The sequence below is a fragment of the Corvus cornix genome, chromosome 10 (genome assembly GCF_000738735.6).
Source record: "Corvus cornix cornix isolate S_Up_H32 chromosome 10, ASM73873v5, whole genome shotgun sequence".
In the NCBI taxonomy this organism is placed as follows: Eukaryota; Metazoa; Chordata; class Aves; order Passeriformes; family Corvidae; genus Corvus; species Corvus cornix.
In genome coordinates, this window is record NC_046340.1 from 9,380,781 (window position 1) to 9,403,513 (window position 22,733).

At 41.1% G+C, this 22,733-nt stretch overlaps 1 protein-coding gene across 2 annotated transcripts in view; it reads right to left on the reverse strand.

Annotated features, from left to right (window-relative positions):
- The window catches only part of IGF1R (insulin like growth factor 1 receptor), a 173,808-nt gene that overhangs the window by 136,993 nt on the left and 14,082 nt on the right, over positions 1–22,733 (reverse strand). For both annotated transcript variants that reach the window (XM_039557369.1, XM_039557368.1), the window contains exon 2: positions 5,669–6,214. In XM_039557369.1, the coding sequence (XP_039413303.1) occupies positions 5,669–6,214 (546 nt within the window). The remainder of the gene's footprint in view (positions 1–5,668; positions 6,215–22,733) is intronic.

A 22,733-nucleotide genomic window follows, 5' to 3' on the forward strand; every position in this document is an offset into this window, starting at 1 on the left:
TTAATCACCCCACCACTTACAAGGAATTGTAGTGCCACTGAAATCATGGTGACATTAACTGTGTCATTTCACAATACACAGATTATCCCTTCCCATCATCTCAAACAACACTAAAAAAAAAAAAAAAAAATTCTCCAACAGCATGGATGGCCATTAAAATGTGGCTACACATCACTTGGTGACCATAAACACACCTCTGGACTGACAGAGATAAAGCAAGTTGAAGCAAGTGTAAAATGCGATGTCTTCAGAAGATGAAAGTGTAAGTAGAAAAGACAAGGAGTCTTTTCAAAAAATTCAAACTTTTTTTCATTCTTTATTCCAAAATGTGGGGAAAAGTTCTAAATCTTTTCAGAGTATTTTTAAAAGTTCATTGTTTCCCTTTTTTTGAAACACGTAGCGAAGTGATGGACTGAGCTCACTGCATTGTCTTTTCATACTGGAAAACGAAACTCCCAAATTTAAAGACCTCTCAAAACAAACAGTCCTCTACAAACCTTTGTGCCAAAAGAAACTAGGAAGCCACGATGAGTACTTAACATTATCACAAAGTTTTTGGTGGCTAGCGTTGGCTGCAAGATTCTTCCCAGGTTATGCCATTTTATAATAGAACAAAGAAAAATGGCAAGTATACATTTGTTTAATTTTAGCCCTTTTCTCAGAATATAAACCACTGCTACAGTAATTAACTGCAGATTGGCCTAAACTGCTCTGCGGCCATTCCAGCTTACTAATTAAATATGCTCTCACAGCCATAATAAAAATTCTAGGAAACCTCTGGCTGGAGAGCAAACTTCTCAGGAGGGGAGCGAAAGTCAGCAAAAAACTTCATTCAGAAGGAAAACACTAATAAATTTTTTTTAACATGCTCCAGATTTTTCTAACTCAGTGACACCAACTGTGCCTTTTACAATTATTATTTTTTTGTCTGTTTATTCCTTTCAGAAGATGTTTATTTCCTGGAGAGTTTACATACCAAGCAAATACAACCAACAAACAACCTGTCCATTTCAAAATATGCTCAGGTTTATACCTCATTTTTTTTTAAACCAACAAAGGTAGGATTAGTGTTACATAGACCAGCTTCACTTAACATTATACCACATCTAATTTGCTTACTGCAAGAGTAAAACTTAAAACATGTTGTCCTCTGCTGACACACGTAATATCAACTATATTTCAGTGTTTCAGAAAAAAGCATGGAAACATAATTTAAAGCAAAAAAGTAATTTGATTCAGCATCTCTGGCTCCCACCTTCTTCCACTCTCTTCCTGCCTACATAGTTCACGTATGTTCGCTATTTCTAAAGGACAGGGGAATACAGTGAATACTCCTCAGAGAAGGGAAGACAAGGAGAGAAAAGGGGGGGGGAATAAAAGTGCAGCACATGGTCTTCAGCACTACTCTGCTGAATCAACAGGGAGCAGATTCCCAGCTGGTGCACACTGTAAGCACTGCACAAGTCAATGGAGCCATGTCAAATGATACCACTCAACTGCATTATCTTCTGAGCTCCGTGTAAACAAACAGGAGCAGATTCCGAATATTTGTGAGAATACATCATGTTACTGTCTCCATATGTTTAAACATTTTAGTAGAAGGCACATATGGACCACTCTTCCCACTCACTGTCATTCTCTCTCTCCTGATCCTCATACACCGTATCTTTTCGGGCCATTGTCAAACCAATTCAAAAACGAATAAGGATACATTTTCATTAAAAACATTTTGTGCTTAGCTGCCATCTGCTTCATCGGCCTCCAAATCCTCACATGCCTTTTCTGTGGTCCTCAGTTTCACACATTTGGAAGCTGAAAGTTTTCTCCTGTTGTATTGTGCAGTGAGGTCTACATGAAATATTGTTTCATGTCAAATTCACCTCTTTTGAACCAAGTGCTTAATGCTTACAGCCCTAACCTGTCTCTCTACAATGCCAGCTTACACATCCTTTTTTTAATGCCTAAACTCTAATCTTAAAGCTCCCTCATGCACTTCCGATACTCCCCATCATTGTTTTTATGGGAAGCATGGCTATTCCACCCCATTTGGGAAATATGGGAGCTCTAATTCACTCTCTCACAAGGGGAGGACCCAGACTGTGCTCTCATCCTGTCCCACAGTAGCAGCAGCTGAAGCCAACACCCCTTTCCCCACAGACACTAACAGCCTGTCTCCCCCATAACCAGATCCTTGTCTCTTTTCTGAGTAGGAAAAGTTTCAGCTAATATTTGACACTGAGCATCTCCAGTTTAATTGAGGGAAAGAAGACAAATAATTAAGATAGGGAGAAAAAACCCAACAGGGCACCATAGGTCTCATATACAGATCACTGCCAGTTTTGCTATTTGCCGAATAGTTTGCCCAGTTCATTTCTTATGGCCCCAGCAATAGCAAAAGTGTCTTAGGAAGCATTAGCTGGACTTGCCTGAAAAAGAGCACAAAGGTTACGGCAGACAAGGGATCCTGAACTTTCAGGGAGGCTTTCAAGGGTGTACTTTACATTTGGTTTCTGCAGGCTTGGAAAGGTCTAGTGACTAAGGCAGCAGACCTCAAAAGTTAGTCATCAGCACAAGGAATATAGAAAACAACCAAAGTTTTCTTTAGAGCAGATCACTGGACAGGCAGAGCAAGTGTGTCATCAGACACAAGTCTTGCAAGGGGTACAGCAGGAACAGTTTTTCTGGTTCTCACATCAATTTCTGAGGGAGATGGAGGCAGCTTCCATAAACCTTTCCAGCAGTCACAACTGCCAGAAAAAAAGAAAAACACAGAAGGCCATAGTCTTATTTGTATGTCTGGACACTCAGTTTTTATCTTTTCCATCTCTACCTGTGCCCCAAAGCACAAGCACTGATAGAAACAAACAGCTTCAGTACTCTCCTTTTATCTCGAAGGATTCTTCTACTAAACCTGCAACCCCAGTGAGGCACAGCTGGCATTTAATACACTAACATAAAAGTAGGTGCAAGTCAGAGAGAAGAGAGCATGCCAAGCCCAACACAACATGCTGCAGCTCCAAAGAGAGCAAACTAGTATTGCTGCTGCCTTGGGGCACTCAAAGGTAAAGGAATGTACACTACACAGAAACCAGGGCAACCAAACTGGCAGGAGAACTGCTGACGCTTTACGCTGAACCTTAAAAATACCCAAAAAAATTCAGAAGTTACAGTTTCTTTGTAGCTTGCTCTTCTATAGAAATGTCCATGGATTATTCTAAGTCAGACACAGCATACTCTTCCCTCCCTCCTCCTTCAGCATTGTTCCTGCACAAGTTATATTGAAGGAAGCACAAGCTTCTTCCTTTTTTTGTGAGAAAGAAAAAGGAGGAAAAAAACAACTTCCACTCAACAGCAAAACTAAACAGAAGCCAGGCTACTTAAAGTACCAAGTGTTCCCACACAACATTTACCCACCAACTTCAGATCTTTCAGCGTAAAACCTAAACAAGAACAAGAGAGATTTAATACACACTCCTCCACAGAGCCAGAGCAAGAAAAATAAAAAGGCACAAAGAAATCCTGAATGATAGAGAGCATTTTCAGTTTAACATTACTGTGACGCACAAGGAGAATGTCAGGGTTAAATCAGATACTGCACTAGAAAAATATTCCCTGGAAAATAACATAGGTGTCGTATCGCTACTGGTAGGAAAATGCCAACTGAAACACTCAGTAACTGAAAAGTCCTTGCTTCTATTCTTTTTCATGTCTTGTGTGATTCTGTACTGCAAGAGTCCTCTCCTGATCAGGAGTTCATTGCCAAAGTGCCCGAGCAATCTAGCAGGGGAGACAAAAAGCTTCCTTTGGAACAACTGCACTTTTATACCTCGCTTGTTTTTCTTCAGAGCAGGAGTACTTCAGGGTTGTTTTCTCTTTAGACGAATGGCCCACAAATTTAAAGTCATCTCACTTCAAGTCAGTGGCTTATCACAACAAACAGATTAAAACAGGTCCAACGTTCTCACTCTTTTTATTGATTAGAACTTGATAATTTCTTTATATGCTCTGCATCCTAAAATACTCTAAACCTAATTGTTTTTCCACACTGTAATGCTCTTAACAAGCCTTTCAAGGCTCTTTTCCAATACTTGCTTTCTTCTCCACAATCTCCCATGAAAGGAGATGAAAGCATATATGGAAAAACAACCCCATTACCTACACCCTTGCCTTCAAAGTCCTACTATCGCAGTCTAACTATGACCTCATTTTATTTAAACAAATCTTTTCTCATGTGTATTTGGGATCCAAATTATTTTAACAGTCCCTTAGATGCCAAAAAAAGGTTTTTTGCACATTACCTTTGTCTACTCCAAATAGGCAGAGCACACAACAAAAAGCAAGTAAGTTGTTATATCTTATTAAATACACTCTCGCTACATCCATTCAAACCACTGAGGGCAATGAGGTTGCACAGGAATCACCCTGGTCACCCTCTCTAGACAACAGAGTTACACTCTGTTAATGAAGACGTAAATTTGGCCTGCAGGACTCATAGCAACACTCCCCTCGCCCTGGGCAAAGCACAAAGTCTCCCAGTAACAGGCTGAGGGGGTTTCTTTGCTTTGTTTAAAAAATGAACTTTATTTCCTGTAAGTATTGATAAAAGCACATACTCCAAATGCCTTTTTGCAGAGGTATTTTTGGCATGTGTTGACTGAAACTGCCCCACGAGCTACTTTAATTGCAGTTCTAATTGAACAGGAGGGCTCCACAAGCAACTGACTAGCCACTTTAGAATAAACATCCCCAGATGAAGGTAACCTGAATGTAGTCCTGATTTCTCTCACACTGTGGTGTTTCCTATCATTACAGCAGCTTTGGTCAAGACTGCATGTGGAATTTAGGAACTGTTCCTCCCAGTGATGACTGCTTGAAATTAAGTCCTACTGATACTGCAGGGCTCAGCTTTCGTAAAGTTACAGGATGAACTCAAAAAGCCTGCCATGTAATCATGTTACCTGAGTAAACTATGTGTTTGTTTACTCTATTTTTAAAAAGTGAGGAGAGATCAGGTTTTGTTTTTGCTAATACTTGCTACCAGAAAGACATAAATCTGCCAGATAAGAACAAAACAGACAAAGATAACTTCATCAGGAGTCAAGATATCCATGGACTCTTCAACTCTACAGACTGCACTGTGAAAATTCATGTCAATAAACAAGTCCTTATGTACAGAATTTACCATTACAGGAATGTCTGGAGGTGCATGCCAAGGGAAGCAAAAAACAAAGTCCAGTTAACAGCTTCAGCAAGGCAACAGCTCTGGCACACACGTAATGTCACTTCAGCAAGGAGCAGACGGCATTCGATGGCCACCTCCTGCCAAAGTCCTCAAGGGAGGTAAAGCTGCCTCCAGCTTTGTTATAATGGCATTGGTTCCACACTTATATTTTCCACCTTTTCCATGGGGAAGTAACTCAGGGAGTTCATTGGGTTTTGTTTCACAGTTGTTGATTTGTTGGTTTCTCTTTTTTGTTTTTTAATTTAAGTGAGACGAACCTTTACTGATTGGGGAAGAATCTATTTGTGTGGCAACTGGGTAACTCATGTAAACTATAAACAACTAGAATAAAAGTTTCAGTTGCTGAAGAGCTTAAAATAAAACCACAAAATTAAATCTTTACTTCCAAAAGAAGTAACAAAAACAAGATATCTACTCAAGTCTTACTTTTCTGGCAGTGGTTGGTGGTCCAGCAGCGGTAGTTGTACTCATTGTTAATAGATGTCTTCTCACACAACGGCTTCTCTTCCATTGTTCCTGGACACAAGTCCCCACATTCCTTTGGAGGTTTATTCCCAACGATGTAGTTATTGGACACTGCATCTAGGATGAGAGACCAGTCCACCGTGGAGAGGTAACACAGGTCAGAGTTCTTCTCGATCCGTATGGCCCCGCGGGTGATGTTCCTCAAGTTGTGAAGCCCAATCTCTTTAAGATTTGTCATTTCAAAGATAACCAAGGCATAGTTGTAGAAGAGGTTTCTTCCACGAATGACTGTGAGGTTGGGGAAGAGATCACTGAGGCTTTCCAAGCCTGCCACACGGAACAGCAGCAAATAGTCAGTGATGACAGTGAGCTTTGGGAAGCGGAAGTTGCGGTAATCCTCTGCTTTGGAGATGAGCAGGATCTGCAGGAAACCCTCGATCACTGTGCAGTTCTCCAAGCGCTTCAGCTCATGGATATCATTGCGAATGTCGACATTTGGCCCGCAAACTGAAATGGAAAAGGAGGAAGAAAAGTTAGTAAATAAGGCATTCCTAAGCCTTTTGAAACTGGAACACAAGAAGGATATTCTGATGGCCATAAAATTTTTAACTTTTAATTAGGTTGCAGTGTTAAAATAGAAAAAGAGTGCTTAATTTACACCTACATGGAATATTCATTTCATTTAACCTATCACCCTGAGCACTACCAGGAGCAGCATGGGATGGCAGCTCTCTCTCTATTCTGCAGCACACAAAGAAATGTTGGTTTATGACTGCTGATGACAAGAGCTCGACTACACTGAGGAATACAAAGATAAACCAAATGCATTTGCACACCCTGCTTCAAATTAGATCCTGATGTGTGTGCCCAGAGCAGGGCTTGAGCCACATCACTTCAGACCAGTCAGGTAACACAGAAGGGATCCACTGGTCATTACGTTACTAATTCACTCCCCACCCTGCTTAAGACACATGCACACAAAGAGGGCACTTCCCAGAAAATTACAACTTTGGCCTCAAATCACTCTTTCTTTCCAGGGTCACATGCCAAACAAGCTTTAATTCTTGGAATACTAGTCTTGCAGTAGGTCAGCAATAACACTAAATCCACAGAAAGCTGGTAAGCACTTCCTGCTCTGTGACTGGGAAGAAAACAAAGTGCTTGGACTTACAGCACTGAATTCCTGTTTGCATGTTCCAGTAAACCAAGTTTCACTAATTTTGGCACCAAGATATAAAAAAGTCTCTTGAGTTCTAAGAAACACAGGATAAATTTATTTACAAGAACACACACCATCACAGTGAAGAATCTTTCCTTGAAAACAGCAGATTGAACTCTATGAACTCTCAAGAAAACAATGACCAAAATGATTATCCCCTAATAAATCTATGTATTAAGTCTTTCCATATTAGAGACATATCACAATAACAATGGCTGGTTAAAGGGGCTGGAAGACGTGTGTTAATAATGTAATATTTAGACACACACAATCCACTTGGATGCAAAACAAAGAACTACAGAGTGTAGAGAGCTGCTGTTCTTCAAAACCCTCAGAGCTGGTCTTCTTTGGAAAACATGGAAAAAAGATTCCCCATAAGAGATACTAAGTTGCTTGTAAGCAAACAAAGCAAAATGCCTATTTATTTAAGCAACCCAAAACTCAAATAAACCCCAAGCAATTCAATTTTGTGGAAAGGTTCTCTTTTAATGCATGCTAGGCTTAATTATTTTAACAACATCTTTTCCTCAGATAAGGGAAAGGTCTAAACAAGCACTGGAGCCAAAAAACTTAAATTCTAACCCAGACAAATTGTCCAGAGATTCAGAAATTGCACTGACAATAGAAAGCAGTCTTTCCATCCCACAACACTTATCTAAGCCTAATAACTTAAGCTAACAAAGGATCCAGAGCATGAGCATGCTAAAACCACAGCAACTCTAATACCCAACAAGGACTTAAAGACTTCTAAGTCTTAAAAAGACTAAAGGACTTTCTGGTTAGAGGGACAGCATAAAAAAATAAAATAGGGCGAGAACTCTGTTAGGAAACAGATGTTCCTACACAAACTATTACCTAATCTTCCTTCTGTGAAGATTCAAGCTGAAAGCAAAGGCTATTAAATCTGACTCGCTGCACTGAAGTAGCTATGTGCAAGAAAGTTCATTCCCTAGACCTTCAAAAAAAATAATAAACACCAAGACTAATGTACCACCAGGAACACTTGGTCCTCATGAGCAGTGAGACAGTAAATCCCCATTTTCATACATACTGACTCCAGGAAAATTGGTCACTACTGCTGGAACATGTGTCGAGGCTTGAACTTCAGGAAGACATTAAAAAGGGTGAATGGGTTGGCACTACCCAGCTTTAGAAGCCAGATGGAAGAGGGGGAATGTTAAAGAACTCCAAGATAGTAGATCTGGTAAGAGATGCACTGGTTAGTGCAGAAGAAGTGAGGGGTTCTCCCCTGAACCTGTAGGAAAGACAACCTCAAGCTCTATTAAATTCCTTTAATGAGCTGGTACCCACGTCTTGCTTTCAACTTCAGAAATCATCTTCTAAAGCCACCATCCCTCCATCCACCCTAGGGACTGTGCCCTCTGCCCAAAGGGTATTTACACTCTTGACACTGGGCTTCTCTTGTTTTGAAAAGCAAGTCAGAACACACAGAGTGTTTCCCATTAAAGCCTTTTGGTTTCTATCTCTGCCTCCTGGCAGGCCAAGGTGAACAGTATGGCTCCTGCTATGGCAAAGCAAAAGTTGCAGAATTTATTTTCCTGCCATAAAAGTTTAGAAAGCCTAACTGCTCCAAGCCCTTTATTTTGTTAAAGAAATAAAATTTGCACTTGCGCTGACATTTTGCAGGCAAGGTTCCAGAGTGATGGGTTTAAAAACAGCTGAGTTACAATACCCCAAAGAACAATTTGTAAGAGAAATGGCAGCAACCGTTAACTAAAGCATTATATATCTGTTCATGTCTCTGTTTGAGGCTGGGCTTTCAAAGTCATATTGCTTTTAGTTTTATGTTTGTTTCAGCTTGAAAGTTACTTAATTTTAGATATTTAATGCTTTTATAAATCAATGAAATTTCTAGAGCTTTATGGCAAAAGTATGCACTCATTTGCCTCAGTTATGAAACATCATCCTCTTAATATGGAAAAGGATGAAGTCCAGTGGGGTCCCACATTAGAAACTGATCACAGATGAGTGGCTGTTGACATTTTTGATTTAGGAACTTATTAGTTCATCTAGTGAGTTACGCTTTGCAAAACTTCACACATATAATGAGAACTGCAGAGACACAAATGGGAAATAGAACAAGCATGGTAGGCCATCCTGACACTTGGAAAAAACAGTTCCCATTAAAGCAGATTCTTTTTTAAAAGAAATTTCTTTTAAGTTCACATTGTTCACCAGACTTAATTATACCACAATACATCATCTTTTTCTCACGTTTTTCTTGCTGCCCTGAAAAGGATTATATGAAAAACAAATTAATCAGAGCTCAAAGTCAACTCCAATTTCCATCTGGCTGTGCTGTGTTTTCTTTGGATCCCATTTGAGAGAAAGCGTATATGGACTAACAATATAAACTGGTCTGTCAGACACAATGAAGTGCACAGAAAATGCTCTTTAGAGCACTTATACTCCATTTAACAGTTTTGGACATTCCAGTTCAGAGAATTTCTTAAATATGACTAGGATAACTTGCCTTTGTTTCACGTTCAATTCAGAATTGGAAATTAACTATTATGTATTTATTTTGCTCGCTAACAGAACATAAAAATGCAACAGCTGTTTATTACCCTGCCCCACTAGCTCTGGGTAGATTATAAACGCCCAGGATAATTACCAATAGTCAGATTCATGCTGTTTTCATTCAGCTGCCTACAGATTTCCAAGCCTTTCCTTAAACTGCCTATCATTTATCAGACTCAGCCTAAACCAAGTACCTAATTCAGAGTCAGAAATTTGTTCTTTAAAGACAAATGTATTTATTTGTTTAAAAGATAATTCCCCAATATGGTAAAATACTGAAGAGAAGCACTGCACTCTTTACCTAGACAAACACAAATGCCTCCCTGGAAAGAGCTCTTTAGGCCAGAAGTCCTGAGCTCCACCTGGTATTCAACAAGAAGCCCACTTGTGCTCTTTTTTTCTGGAAGCATCCCATTGGCAAGCTGCAGGGCATGTAAACTTCCAAAGGGAATAGAAATACCCACTCCACACTGCAGTCTCCCAAACAACCTGCAGCCCATTCCTAGTCAGAGGATAGATCCACGCCTACTCATGTAACTGAGATGGGGTCAATGAACTACCAGGAAAAGTGATTGCACGTAACAGGTTCATATGAGAGTAATTAATGCTCCTTGATCTGGCAGAGCCTCCTGGCAGGTCTCTGTCTAAGTGGTGCTCTGGCTGGGACACCACGGAGCAGAGCTGGGGCTGTGAACACACACACACACACACACTGCACCACTGCTGAGGACACAGGCTGGGCAGGCTCCAAACAAGCTGTGTCACAGAGTGCAGCAATCCAGCAGATTCCTCTCGACCTTAACTATGATTTGCCAAAGCTTACTGGAATCATTAAAACCATTCTGCCGTGGAGAACTGCCTTGTCACCTTGAGAAACACCTGCTATCTCATCACCATCTATTTACAAAGTCATTTACTCCACACAGCAGCTCCTCACTCTTTTCTTATATCTACCAGTTACTTCAGGTCACTGGTGACTCCTAAAAGGACTTGGACGTTGCCCGTCAGTGTTTGGAAGGAACACTTTCCTCCTTTCTGCAAAATCTCATGCTAGCACAGACAAAGCAGCAGAAGGCTTTCTGTTCAACATTCACCCTACACTACAGCTTCTGCTTGCTACACCACATCCCAGCTGGACATAAATTCAGCACAGCTAATTCACTATCAATGCCAAGGTGTTAGGGGCAGCATTGACAGCTCACACATTCACTGGTTTTAGTAAGAGAAGGATTCATTTCCTACAAGAAGTTATTTCATCATGGTGTAGTTACAAATTTTGTATTCCTCCAGGTTGCTCCATTAGGAGTTCTAAGGAAATGTAACTACATATGTTTTTCTTGAAAAAACATTTTAAGCCTTGCCTTTCGACATTTTAAGCCTTGCCTTTGACCCTTTACTTTTTTGGATGACATTAAAAGGCTGTATTACACTGCACAGTCTCAATATCCTCTCAAATAACCAGAAGTTAAAGACAGAGCAATCACCACTATCTGGCTCTCTCAACACCAAAAGGTCTCAGACAAAGCAGCACCAAGGCAGCTCTGAGTCACCGAGTCAATCCAGTACATCCCTTTCACAATCCTGAACCCTCTTCAACACAGGTCTACTCCAGCTGAGTTAGGCTTTCCCTAGCAACAGACACTTGCTCAGTGTGAGCAGTCACATCTCTGAAACGAGAATGAGGATAGACAGCCTGCCATGAGCATCTCACCAGCAACCTCAATGTCAACTCACACTCACCTTTTTCCTGCTCTCCCTTTGTTTCCCCTCTTCTGACTTCCCTTCTGTGAGAACTGTTTCCTTTATTTCACAGTAGAAATGCAAAGTTTATCATAAATGAGGGTACCTTCAGTGTTTCAGTTTTACAAAGAGCATCCCCTTACACTGGTTGCTGAAAAAAAGCACTAAAGGTGCAGAAATTGTTTTAAATCCATACTGTTTTCCTGTCCAGGGAAACAAGATCTACAAGGTTCCAAAGGGTTCTTTTTTAAGGGAGGGTATGAGGTTGCTCAACTTCTCATCTACCCTGAAATTCTGCACAGTTGGTAACAAGCACAGTGTGTTACCATCGGTGCTGGATGAATTCCCACACAAAGAAAGAACTACAAGGCTTAATACAAAAACACAATTGTGGCTGGTTCTACGTTTAGAGAGTAGCTTGCTCACACCACCACAGCTCACTTTGCCAATAATGGCTTTTCTGAGCACACTCCACTCCAAGGAGAGGTCGGCTTCCCCAGACAGCTACTGCTGCTCTCTGGTCAGCAGAGAGCTGATGTTACTGAGCATGGGAACACTGCTCTCTCCCAAACTGCTCTAATGAAAGAGGCCTGACCACATCACCCCTCACTAATGTCAGCTCAGAGCTGTGGGTCTTTCTGGGAGATCAGCACATCTTCTGAACAGTGCTGTTATTTATTCCCAATGGAGCCACTTCCTTTTCATCATGTGCTTTTTAGTTTTAATCTATGGCAGGTCCTTATAAAGAAAGAGTCCAAAACAGCTACTGAATGTGGCTGCAGTCCAGCTGCCCTCATCCCAGATTCCCAGCATGCAGCATCCTTTTTCAGGCAAGCATCTCCAGAGTTCCCATCCCTCTCTCACAACAACAAAACATGTTTATTGCACTGGGTGGATTTAGATCTGCATAATGTATCATGGCCTGCATATTGACATGTTTACTATCTACTGGATCGACTCAATGAAGGGGTTGTCTGGCACATTGGGAAAAACCCTAGGGCTCCAAAAAAATTCCTTGAAGACACTAAAAGGTTGAATCATAGGAAAAAGGAACTCAACTTAGGATAAAGCAAATCAGCAGGTTTAAAAGGAGCCTCTTACACGACTGTAATTGCTCAGAAGAGTACAGAAGGACACATCAGTGAAAACAGAAGGAACAGTCAGAAAACGTGATGCCCATACAGACTATAAACAGGGGAAAATATAACTTGACCTTAATCTCTCTTTTCATTCTTACTCCTAAGAATTGTGCATGTTTTGAGGAAACTATCATAAAGCCCTAAAGAAAAAACTTTTAAGTGTTATTCAGTCATCACTGAACAGAGTCACTACAGTCCATGGCCTGGGCCTAAGCCTTCTTTGCTCCTGTAGCTTCAATGACATGGAAGGCAAAGGTAGGAAGTCTGAGAAGGAACAGCTTAGCAACCACAATTTCCCTGCGAGCCCATGAAAAGTTTCAGTACAGTTGCACCATTTGCAGACGTAAGGGAAAAAAAATTACTACTGAAGTCTCAGGATTCTTTAATTGCATACTCTGCAAAGAAATTAAATGTGGAGTTCACAGAAATCAGTGGTTGGAGAGATTGCTTATGACACTTTACATTAACACAGGATTCCACCACCCACTGAGCTCTTGGTTTTGCCTCCGTAGTGACACTATGAATGAGATATATATTTTAGTGTCTTTAATGTACTTACACAACCTCCCACAAAATTTCTGTACTCTCTAAGCTCACCTATCCTGTATGTGTCACATCAATCACTAGATCTCTTCCCAGGGAAGCCAGCTTCTGTGTTACCTCTTGGGATGTCAGAACCAGTAACAAGGAGGGAACTAAATCTACATCACGATTCAAGCTGCTTCCCTACCCACTGAACTATTTCTCTTCACTGAATATGCTACATAAATCTCTTTACATTTACCAAGATTTTATGAAGCTACATCTCTCAGGGTGGGGAGGAGATAGATAAAAGGCACCCCACAATCCAGGAAATGTCAATCATTTTAGATTTTGCTAAGCAAGTCCATAATTGAATTTCAACCTCTGTATTTCCAGCACTAGCACAACGCTGCCATCTTTGGCTCTCAAAACATGAAAGGGAATACTCAAACCCAAACAAAACCCCACTGTTTCCACTTGAATGTAAGTCCTGAGAACTTTCTTGATAACATATCTGAGGCCAAGAAGGAGGGCCTGGGGTTTTTTTTTTTCATTTAATTACAAGTTAAGCTTTGGAGGACAAAGCGAGACCACTATGATCTTCAAAACACTCATGGGATTGAAGATTATATTGCAACGTAGCTTGTAATTTCTGAGAAACATAGTCTATTATCATTCATTTACCTCGTGCCACTCATCACTCCTATCAACCTTTTACAGAGTTATTTTCACCCAGATTTGGAAGGAAAAAGTGGTGTCACAGGAGGCTAATCAAATTTGGTGCAAATACTTTAAAAAGCAACTAGATTCCCCTTCTCCACATTCTCCTTGTCTCCCACAGCTCTTAGAAAAAAAAAAAACACATCCTACTTTAATTTTCTCTTCTGCCACTCTACTAACTATATATTCCAAATCCAAGGGCCACTGTGTTACCACGCTGACCAAACCAAAACATTCACAAAAATAACACACAAAAGGGCTACAACCCACATCACAAACTCAAACTGTCTCTGCCTTTTTGTTCTTGCAATTTTCAGCTGTCATTGGCTAAAGATATCCCTGGCATTGTTACTTTCCATGAACTTCCTCCAACTTCCCCATAAGTTTACACAAATAAAATTTCAGAATAAATCACGTTTTTGTCCCTCATCTCTCTTGCTTTCTCTCTGCCAACATTTTACTTTGAATGTCAACAGGAACAGCAGTTTAGCAAAAATGGAGCCAACAAGATGAACTGAATCCCTTTAATAATACTGATTGATGCCTTCTCTACACAGCTCACCCGAGCATGTAGGTCTAGAATTAGCCCAGCTCACGTGAAAGCATCCTCATGACAAGTCATCCTCAAATTAATCCTCTCTGACCAAGACTACACTGATACACCACATCCCTCAGGGGTTCCAGTGAAGCCACATCCATTACCTCCTGCTGCTGAAATAGCACATCAGTGGCTCAGTTGGCATGGATTCCTGCTCATCCTCATGGGTGTACAGGGCAGGAATGGAGGAAGGAAAACATCCAGTCCAGAAGCCCCAGCTATCAAATCCAGAAAAACAAGCACCGAACTTTCAACCCTGATCTGTAGTGCCCAGGTTATGAGCAATGCCTGTAAAACTCTCTGCCAAAGAAGAAAAGAAGACAAAGAGCTAACTAGAAGATGAACCTCACCAGCAAATTCCTCACCCATTAACAACACCCGGTAGGTGTCAAACACTGAAAGCCATTGTTTGAACCTTACCGTGGCTGAAGCTGAAGGCTCAAACCTCTGGCAAGGTGCTCCTGTGCATTTACGTGGAAGGGAAAGCTGTTAGAAGCACCAGCTGAATGCAATTCCAGGATAATTCCCTGCAACACTGCAGAGTCACAGCCTGGTCGAGTTTGCCAGCTTGTGAGAAAAGCCTCAAACAACAAAAAAACCTGCACAAGAACGCAGGTAATGCCTAAATCACTGAAGATGAGCCCTCTCCTCACAGGCAACAGACTTTAAAACCTCTGCATGCTTTCTTATCCCACACTGTAACTTCCCTGACAGCACCACAAAATGAGCACGTGCCATTCTACACAAAACATGTAACGTACAAGTGAGTAGGTGGCATGTTATGATCAATAACGATGAGAGTAAAACATTTTTTTAACGGTGTTAATAATGTTTAAACCCAATGCCAGCAACTTCAGTCTAATGCCTGCTAAAGCAAAAATGGAAGACTGAAATTACAAGCTGTTTATAACACTGAATTTATGTTTCACAATCTGTGATGACAATAGAGCTTAGCAAAAATTGTCTCTCCTGGGGACTGTTCTTTCCACCTTTAAAAAAAAATAGTTGTGCGCATGATTTTATTTATTTGTTTTTAAAACAGTTGTCTGCACATCCAAGTGACTCAGCAATTGGCTGACAGAAACCTATGGGATATACACTTAGGTAGCCGGGATAAGCAGCCAAATTCTTCCAGAATGAAAATTCATCATGTGGCTGGACTCAGCAACTCACACTTCGGAAGACTTTACCATGCTCTTTGCTGCCTGCCAGGTTGCCACCCTGCAGTAATCTAGGAAACCTGTCACTCTTTAAAAGCTTTTGGGGAATTTTTTTTGTATTACTATTTTCCAAAAATGGCTAGCTAATCAGGCCAGATCATTCATGCTTCATTAGAAGCAAACTGACAAAATAGTATCATAACATACAATTGCATCCATAATGGTCAGCAAAGGATTTAATAATGAGTCATAGATCCACGGAAAAATTACAAGTCTGATGCAATTACTCTTAACAATATGCAACACAGGGCCCTACTATGCTGTGCTAACCAGCTCTTAAGCAATCAAACAGAAATCCCACATTCTCTGGCCTTCCACAGCGATGTTTCTGTTTTAACAAACTGAACTAAGACTTCCATTAGTCCTGTATTTCTCCAAAACGGAAATTTAACAGTGCTAAAAAAAAGATAATGATCTAACTGAACAGAAGAAAAAGTTAATGCTATCAAACTTCATTTAACACAACAGGGAGCCCTCCCACTCCTCCCTTCACACGGCAGCTACAGAGCTTAAAAATCGCAAAGGTCATGCCGTAACCTGCTTTCTCAAGGCAGTTAAAATATGACCAGCTTGCAATCCTCAAAAAGGGCTTTAAAGGTATTAAATTACATATATGCAGGTGCTGTGGGGCTTTCCAGCCATGAGCTAACTAGATTGAAAAAAGAACCTTCCTCTCCAAATACAAGGTAAAACACGTGGGCTGGCACCAGAGACAAGGTAACGTAGTTCAGGCCTTATCAACCAAAAACACTTGCACCAGAACACAATTTAAGGCAAATATAAACCAAAGCAGCTATACCAGGAGGACTTCTGACGTGAACTCACTTTTCTGGTGAATCAGATGCTTCTGACTCGCTTTTAATATCACAAACACAGCCCAACCAAGGGAAGTGTCCTTTATACCACAAGGGTAGCGTTCACACGGTATTTATTGTCTCAGAGGCATCACAGCACAATAACCACAGAAAAAGAGAACCAAACACCGCTGTGATACCACGCAAGGTGAATCTCTCCTCAGACAAAGCACCCTTAATGCACACAGGTGAGAAGCTACCAGATAAACAGGGTTAAGCATGGGAAACTAGAGCTCTTTAGGCACAGTCGACAGCTGGAAGTCCAGGAGTTTCATTTATCTGAAAATACAAGGAAAGCCTGAGTATAGGATTTTCAACGTATCTATGCAGATGTTCTAATTAACAATTAATTGAACCTTACAGTAAAACAGTAAAAATAAAAAATAAAATTAAAAAACCTAAATATATATACCTTGGTAAAAAGAGAAGGGCCAACAGTGACTTACTCCCAGCCGCTTTCCACACTTACATTCAAGGTGAGATTTCAGCCCGTACTATTTTACATTCACATACTGCCCGAGACATGGGATTTCCAACCTCATACAGAGTTTTTTGACACTGCATAGAAGCGCTGTGGGTGATCCATGATGCTGCAATTCTGGTGAGCAGAGCAGTTTGGGTGTTTAACCAGCCAGGCTCTGCTAAGTTCTATTGCTTGGCAACTGCAATTCCTGTCACAATATCCACTTTTATCAGAAGAGCACTGGAATGGCAGAGCAAGCAGGAGAATTACTGTTCACCCTTTGCTAGGTACTTCTGGAGAGCCTGGGGTGCAATGGGTTACCCCGACGCATTTCTAACAAATTCCCCCCGTGAGAAAGCACTGGGTCCAACTGGGCAAGACAAATAAATCCATGGCACCTTTCATTCAGCAGCTCCTCATCAGGGATTACCTACTCCACCCCCCTTCTCAGCCAAAACTGGGGGGAAGAGTGTTGCAAGAAGGCTGTTGCAAGACTTTGGGAGTGAAGAGGATGCAGGAAGTTACAGGAGATGGGACTTAGGCAAATCAAGCAGCAACATCAAACCCAGATGCTGCTCTAGACACTCCCAACTTCAGGAACCTCCCCTCACTGGGATCTGCAGCAGCATATATTTATTCCAGAAGGTAAATCAAGGCAAGCCCAAGATGGAGAGCTCAGTCTTGCTCATTGTTTTTACCCTTTACCTTGTATACACACTCCAGTGCTACCTAAAGGCATAGATGAAGAACAACCACTTAACCCGACTTTAGCTCCCTGATACTATTTCACAATTTGTTCTGGTCATGAAGATAAAGTAAGAAATTAGAAAAAATGTGAGTCAAAAAGAAGTATAACATCAAGGAGAGAAAAACGACCAAGTGAAAGTTTTGCTTTCTTTTTATAGGGGGTATCTACAGATGTACTAAACAAGATTTTAACTTAGACACACAACTTTAAAGTCATTTTTAAAATTAGCTTGTTACATTCACCAGGAAAAAGTGGATCTAAACATGCTTTTCTAGGTTTAACCTGAACTGACTCTTGCCAAGCACAATTTTTGGAAAGATCGCTATCTTAAAAGATGTCATCCTCTTAAAAATCAATTTTCATCTTGGGCGGGGGGCACGACACACTGAAAGTTTTTAGACTCAAATTTTCTTAACTGCAATGGAACTTAACTGCCAGGACCTGGCTGACAGAATTAAAATAAAAATATCCTCCCTGGAGGAACTGTGGCGTGGGCAACTGCTGTCAAAAGGTGGTTTAGTACTAGAACACCTGGAACCTCAGCCTGTAAGCAGGTGTGTTTCTTCAGCAAAGAGTTAACAAATGGGTACTACTTAATATTTAAATTATTATAGAAAATATATTTATAATTAACCTATGATAAGAAATCTTTCCTTAGAGAACTTTGATTAAAAATTAAACAGTGAACTTTATCCACTGCAACAAATAAAAGAGGAACTAGACAAAGGGAAACAAGAGAAACCACATGAACCCTGTAATACACTCCTAAATACATAAACCTAAATGACATATTCTTTAGTTTCATTGCCTTCAGAAACCCTTTTATCATGACAACAATACAGACACTTAACATTCTTCAAGATAGACAAAAAAATATTAGCTCATGCTCAATAGCCACCATCTCTCAAACAGAGGGACCATCCAAAAATATAATTCTGCACATCTCCTCATGAGAAGGAAATGGGTGCACAGGCAGAAGCTGCTCACAAGACTTTAGAATTAGGCTACATGACTGCACCAAAGCAAACCTCTCTCTGGACCCAGACCACATTCAAAAAAGTTTTGGTGAGACTGTTCCCTTCGGACACAAGGAAGGTTTCACCAAGCTCTGAAATCCCACAACTAATTATAGCACCCCACATCCTTCCCCACCATCATCAACAGCAAAACCAGCTGCCAATGTGTGAGGTGAAAGAAGAATCTAATCTTCACAGTGCCACACAGCCACCCCAAAAAAGGCATTCTTCTGCCTGTAGTTATGATTTGCCTGCCCAAACAACATTAAGTCCCATCAGCCAAACAGCTCCTGCCAACACAAGCTGTGCCGCCGGGACGGGTGTTCAGTGGCGCAACTGCGCTGGCTAACGGTGTCACATCCACATCCAAACACAAAGCCTTAAACCAAGTCAGAGAAAGAAAAACATAAAGTAACAGAAGGGAAAAGAACACAGGTAAAAAGGCTTTGGACACGAACACTCTCCAGCTGCCAGCTTGAAGGTGAGCTGGTGCGGGAGCAGAGGTGACGGACAGCCCTCGGCCTCGCCTCACCCGTCTGACAGCTCTGCCGGCCTCGCTCCGCTGTTGTGAAAGAAAACCACGGTATTTGTGCAAGGCTAGTTGGTTCCATGTTAAGAAAACACATCTGAGCCGACAGCGCTTTGCTTTACCACATGCCAGCTTCATTCAGCTTCAGAGTCAGAAACCAGGACTCAGTCTCCTTATTGCCTCCACAGTTAACCAGCAATTTAGGACACAGAGAAAGTCCTGAACTTGCGAACCGCCTCCAGGTCTGTGAAAGTGCCACACGGCCTTTTAACAGAAAACTTCCTAGTCCGCTTTGGAAAACGTAAGTGCCCAAAGAAGGAGGTCCCCAAGTGACAGGAATGACTGTGTTGGGTAACACTATGTAAAGACATGTACAATGGAACAGATGAAAACAAAGAAATTCAAAGAAAGAGACCAGGAAGCAATCTTTGTTTTGATGTGAACTAGTGCACACCCATGCTGGGAGAGGTGAGAAACAGGAATGGGTCTTCATGGAGACCGTTAATTTATTAAAATGCCACAACAAAAAGAGAGTAGCTGTGAACAGAGCCAGTGAGCTCTGGGCAGCTAAACCAATCCAAAGGATGATGTTTTATCAGAAAGGAAAGGCTGGTCAAAAGGAAGTAATGAAGCAGATATCCATCAAAGAACAAAAGGCAGGTTTAAGCACAGAGCCAGGAGCAAGACTGCACCAAAACTTACAAATAAAAGTGTAAAACATCAGACTTGGCAATCCTGCTGCCAAGGAATTACTTACCACACTACGATCAATATTACAATACACACAGAGATGAGTATTTTTATCTCAACCTCCGTTTGACCCAGTGGGAGCTACAGACACTTTCTCACACTAATTCACATACTTCAAGGAGAGTCAAGATGGGAAAAAAAGAGTTGGAAGCATTTCAGGTTCTGTCTCCTTTCAGCCCACTTTCACTGAATCATACCAAAACTATCTGAGGGAACAGTTCAGACCAAAACTATCTGAGGGAACAGTTCAGAATTGATTTGTGCTACCCAAGACCTGATCAGTAAAGCAAAATATTCAAGGATCACAGGAAGAGATTTCATTCATGCATTGAGCCAAATCCTGGTTGTGCTGTCAGTCCTTTCAAGTCTTTGCCCTTCCTTCCACTGCATCAAAAGCATCTCTTAAAAATTCCTCTGAAAAGCCTGGACAGGTGCCTGAACTTCCAAGATCTATTCTCTATAGCCTTGAGCAAGAGTGATGGGAAATAAGCTTTCCTTCTCAATGGCTACTTTTAAGTTTAAAAAAAAAAAAGGCAACCACTACTAGATCTACTACGAATTTGGAAACTGCAGCTCAGAAAATAGGGAAGGAGGAGAAGGCAATGGAGGGAGGAAGAAGAGGTCTGATTTTCAGACAATCAACTTGAAAAATCCTTACTTCAGTGAACTGGCAAATAAGCAATTTCAGATGTGTTAGACATCTTGCTTCTGAAACACAACCAAGCTGAAGGGAAAAGGGTTAATTATATCCCTTATGCTCCAGAGTATTTCAGTAGGCTACGCATTATGTTCTTCTGAAGGGCAAGTTGTTCTTTTATTTATTGTTTAAAGCACAAACATAAACACAAAGTGTCCAACCCTAAGGTGGTGATTACCACTTTTACTAAAACAGAAATGCAGGGCTGCAGGCTTTCTCTGCGATAAAGCTTTTAAACCTATCCTGTTCCTCTGACATTTTTCCCCCCTTCACTCTTCTCTGATAGAGATCACAAAAACAACTAAGACATCTGACATACAGGAGAACATCCTGCTGATTAAGAGAAAACAAGAGCACATTACACTTGAGAGGATATAAAGCACCACTTCCTAATGCGTTCTACTCTGTCAGCACAACAGGCTTCTTGTCATTTCAAAGGGAAACTGGTCATATTGATTTTTCCAAAACACAAGTATTATAAGAATATTATACATTTAATTGGTCTAACAAAGTGCTCTTGTAGTGGGGCACATCAACAGAGATCCTACAAGACAAGATATAAGTTATCAAGGTGTGGCTGTAAGTATTTGAAGATTCTCTGCAAGCGCAGCGTTGAAGATTCTCTGCAAGCGACAGCATTGAGAACTGCCAAGATGCCTCCTCATAAAGCTTCTTGCAGCTCCTTTAAACCTCAGTATGACTGAGAGGTGTCTTTTAAGTGTGGCAACTCTTACTCCTGAATTCACAACACCCTGAACAAACATCATATGTTGCTGAAAACCAGTGTCCTTTCCACGCCTCACGAAATTTCAACCATGCAACTCAGTGCTCCATGTTTGCTCAACTTTTTCTAGAGGAAAGGAAAGTTCTTTACACCCTCACAGAGCAATTTATTCCTCTCGTTGTTCTCTTGCAGAAGCCAGACCAACTGAATCAGCTCCTCTGACTGAAAACTGCACACCCTGACTGTCAGGAAGCTTGCAGGAATTTTATTCCTGCTTTGTTTACAAATTCGAAAACTGAGCTATTCTCAGACAGCACGATCAGCCATCTCTTTTTCCCTCCCTTCCCAGTTTTCTACAATCCTAATTGTGGCAACATTGGGGAAAACCTCTACATGTTTTCCAAGTCAAAATTGTATTTCTCCTTCTCCTAGTTCTTTATTTCTGTTTTAACACAGTGTATCAGAGAGTACAGCCAGGACAAGTTTCAATGGTTCAAAGACCATCTGAACAGTTGTAAGGCAGAACAACAGAAGGTTGTTACATCCCCTTTGAGACTACCCCTTCAGAAAAATTCTTTAAAATCAGAATTTTGTGAAGGAGGCAGCAGAGTAGCATCCTCCCACCTCCTCTTGGTCCTCCAAGGAACTAAATGAAGTTCTCTCTTCCTGAAGTGATACTTCAAGGTTCCTTTATACTTGCTTCCAATATAACTCAGAGCAGTGTACATCCCTCCCTTTAATTTCTTCCAATAAATCCCCTTTCAGCAGAATTTACTCTGACATATGCAACGTGGGCAGAGTCTAGTAAAGTGACTTAATAGCTTCTATCTAAAAGACAAAAAAAAAAAAAGGTTTTGCTAACAGTAAGTTCTAGGAAGGAAAAAAAGAAATTTTAAATCTTACCTCTGCATTACCACAGTGTTTCTAATTAATATCTGTCAAAAGAGCATCTCCATCACAAGAAAAGAACAAAGCTGCAGAATGACAGACGATTTGCCATTCATCAAAAGGTAAGTGCAAACAACAACAGACACACAAAATGTTCTATGTCCCGCCCCACCACTGCCCCTGCATCCTCCCCTCTGCCACTGTGCAGAGCTCGTGCTGCAGCCTCGCTGCAGAGGAGCAGGGCACTGCCACAGCAAACAGAACTGGGAGCATGGGGATTTCAGGAGAGAATGGCCTGAGCTAAGCAACAGAAACACAGGTCAATCAGAAAGAACTCCAGTACCAAGCAGACTAATGAAAAGTTTAATCTTCAGCTTCTATCATTAGCCACTTAAGGCACCTCTTCCCCCCACCTTGCTGCAGAGTGAGCGTATTTTAGTGTGCGGATTATCATTCCTTGGAGGAAACTCAGCCGGCCAGACCATCACACACACACCTGTTCTCACTGCAGACATCCCTGTCCTGAAACCCAGGGCAGCGTTGAGTTACTTCAGAGAGAATCACTTCCACATTCCATCCTCAAACTCCCCTCCAAGAAGTGATCAGTCACTCTCGGCTTTCACACTTCAGTAATTTTGGAATCAACAGGAAATGGAGA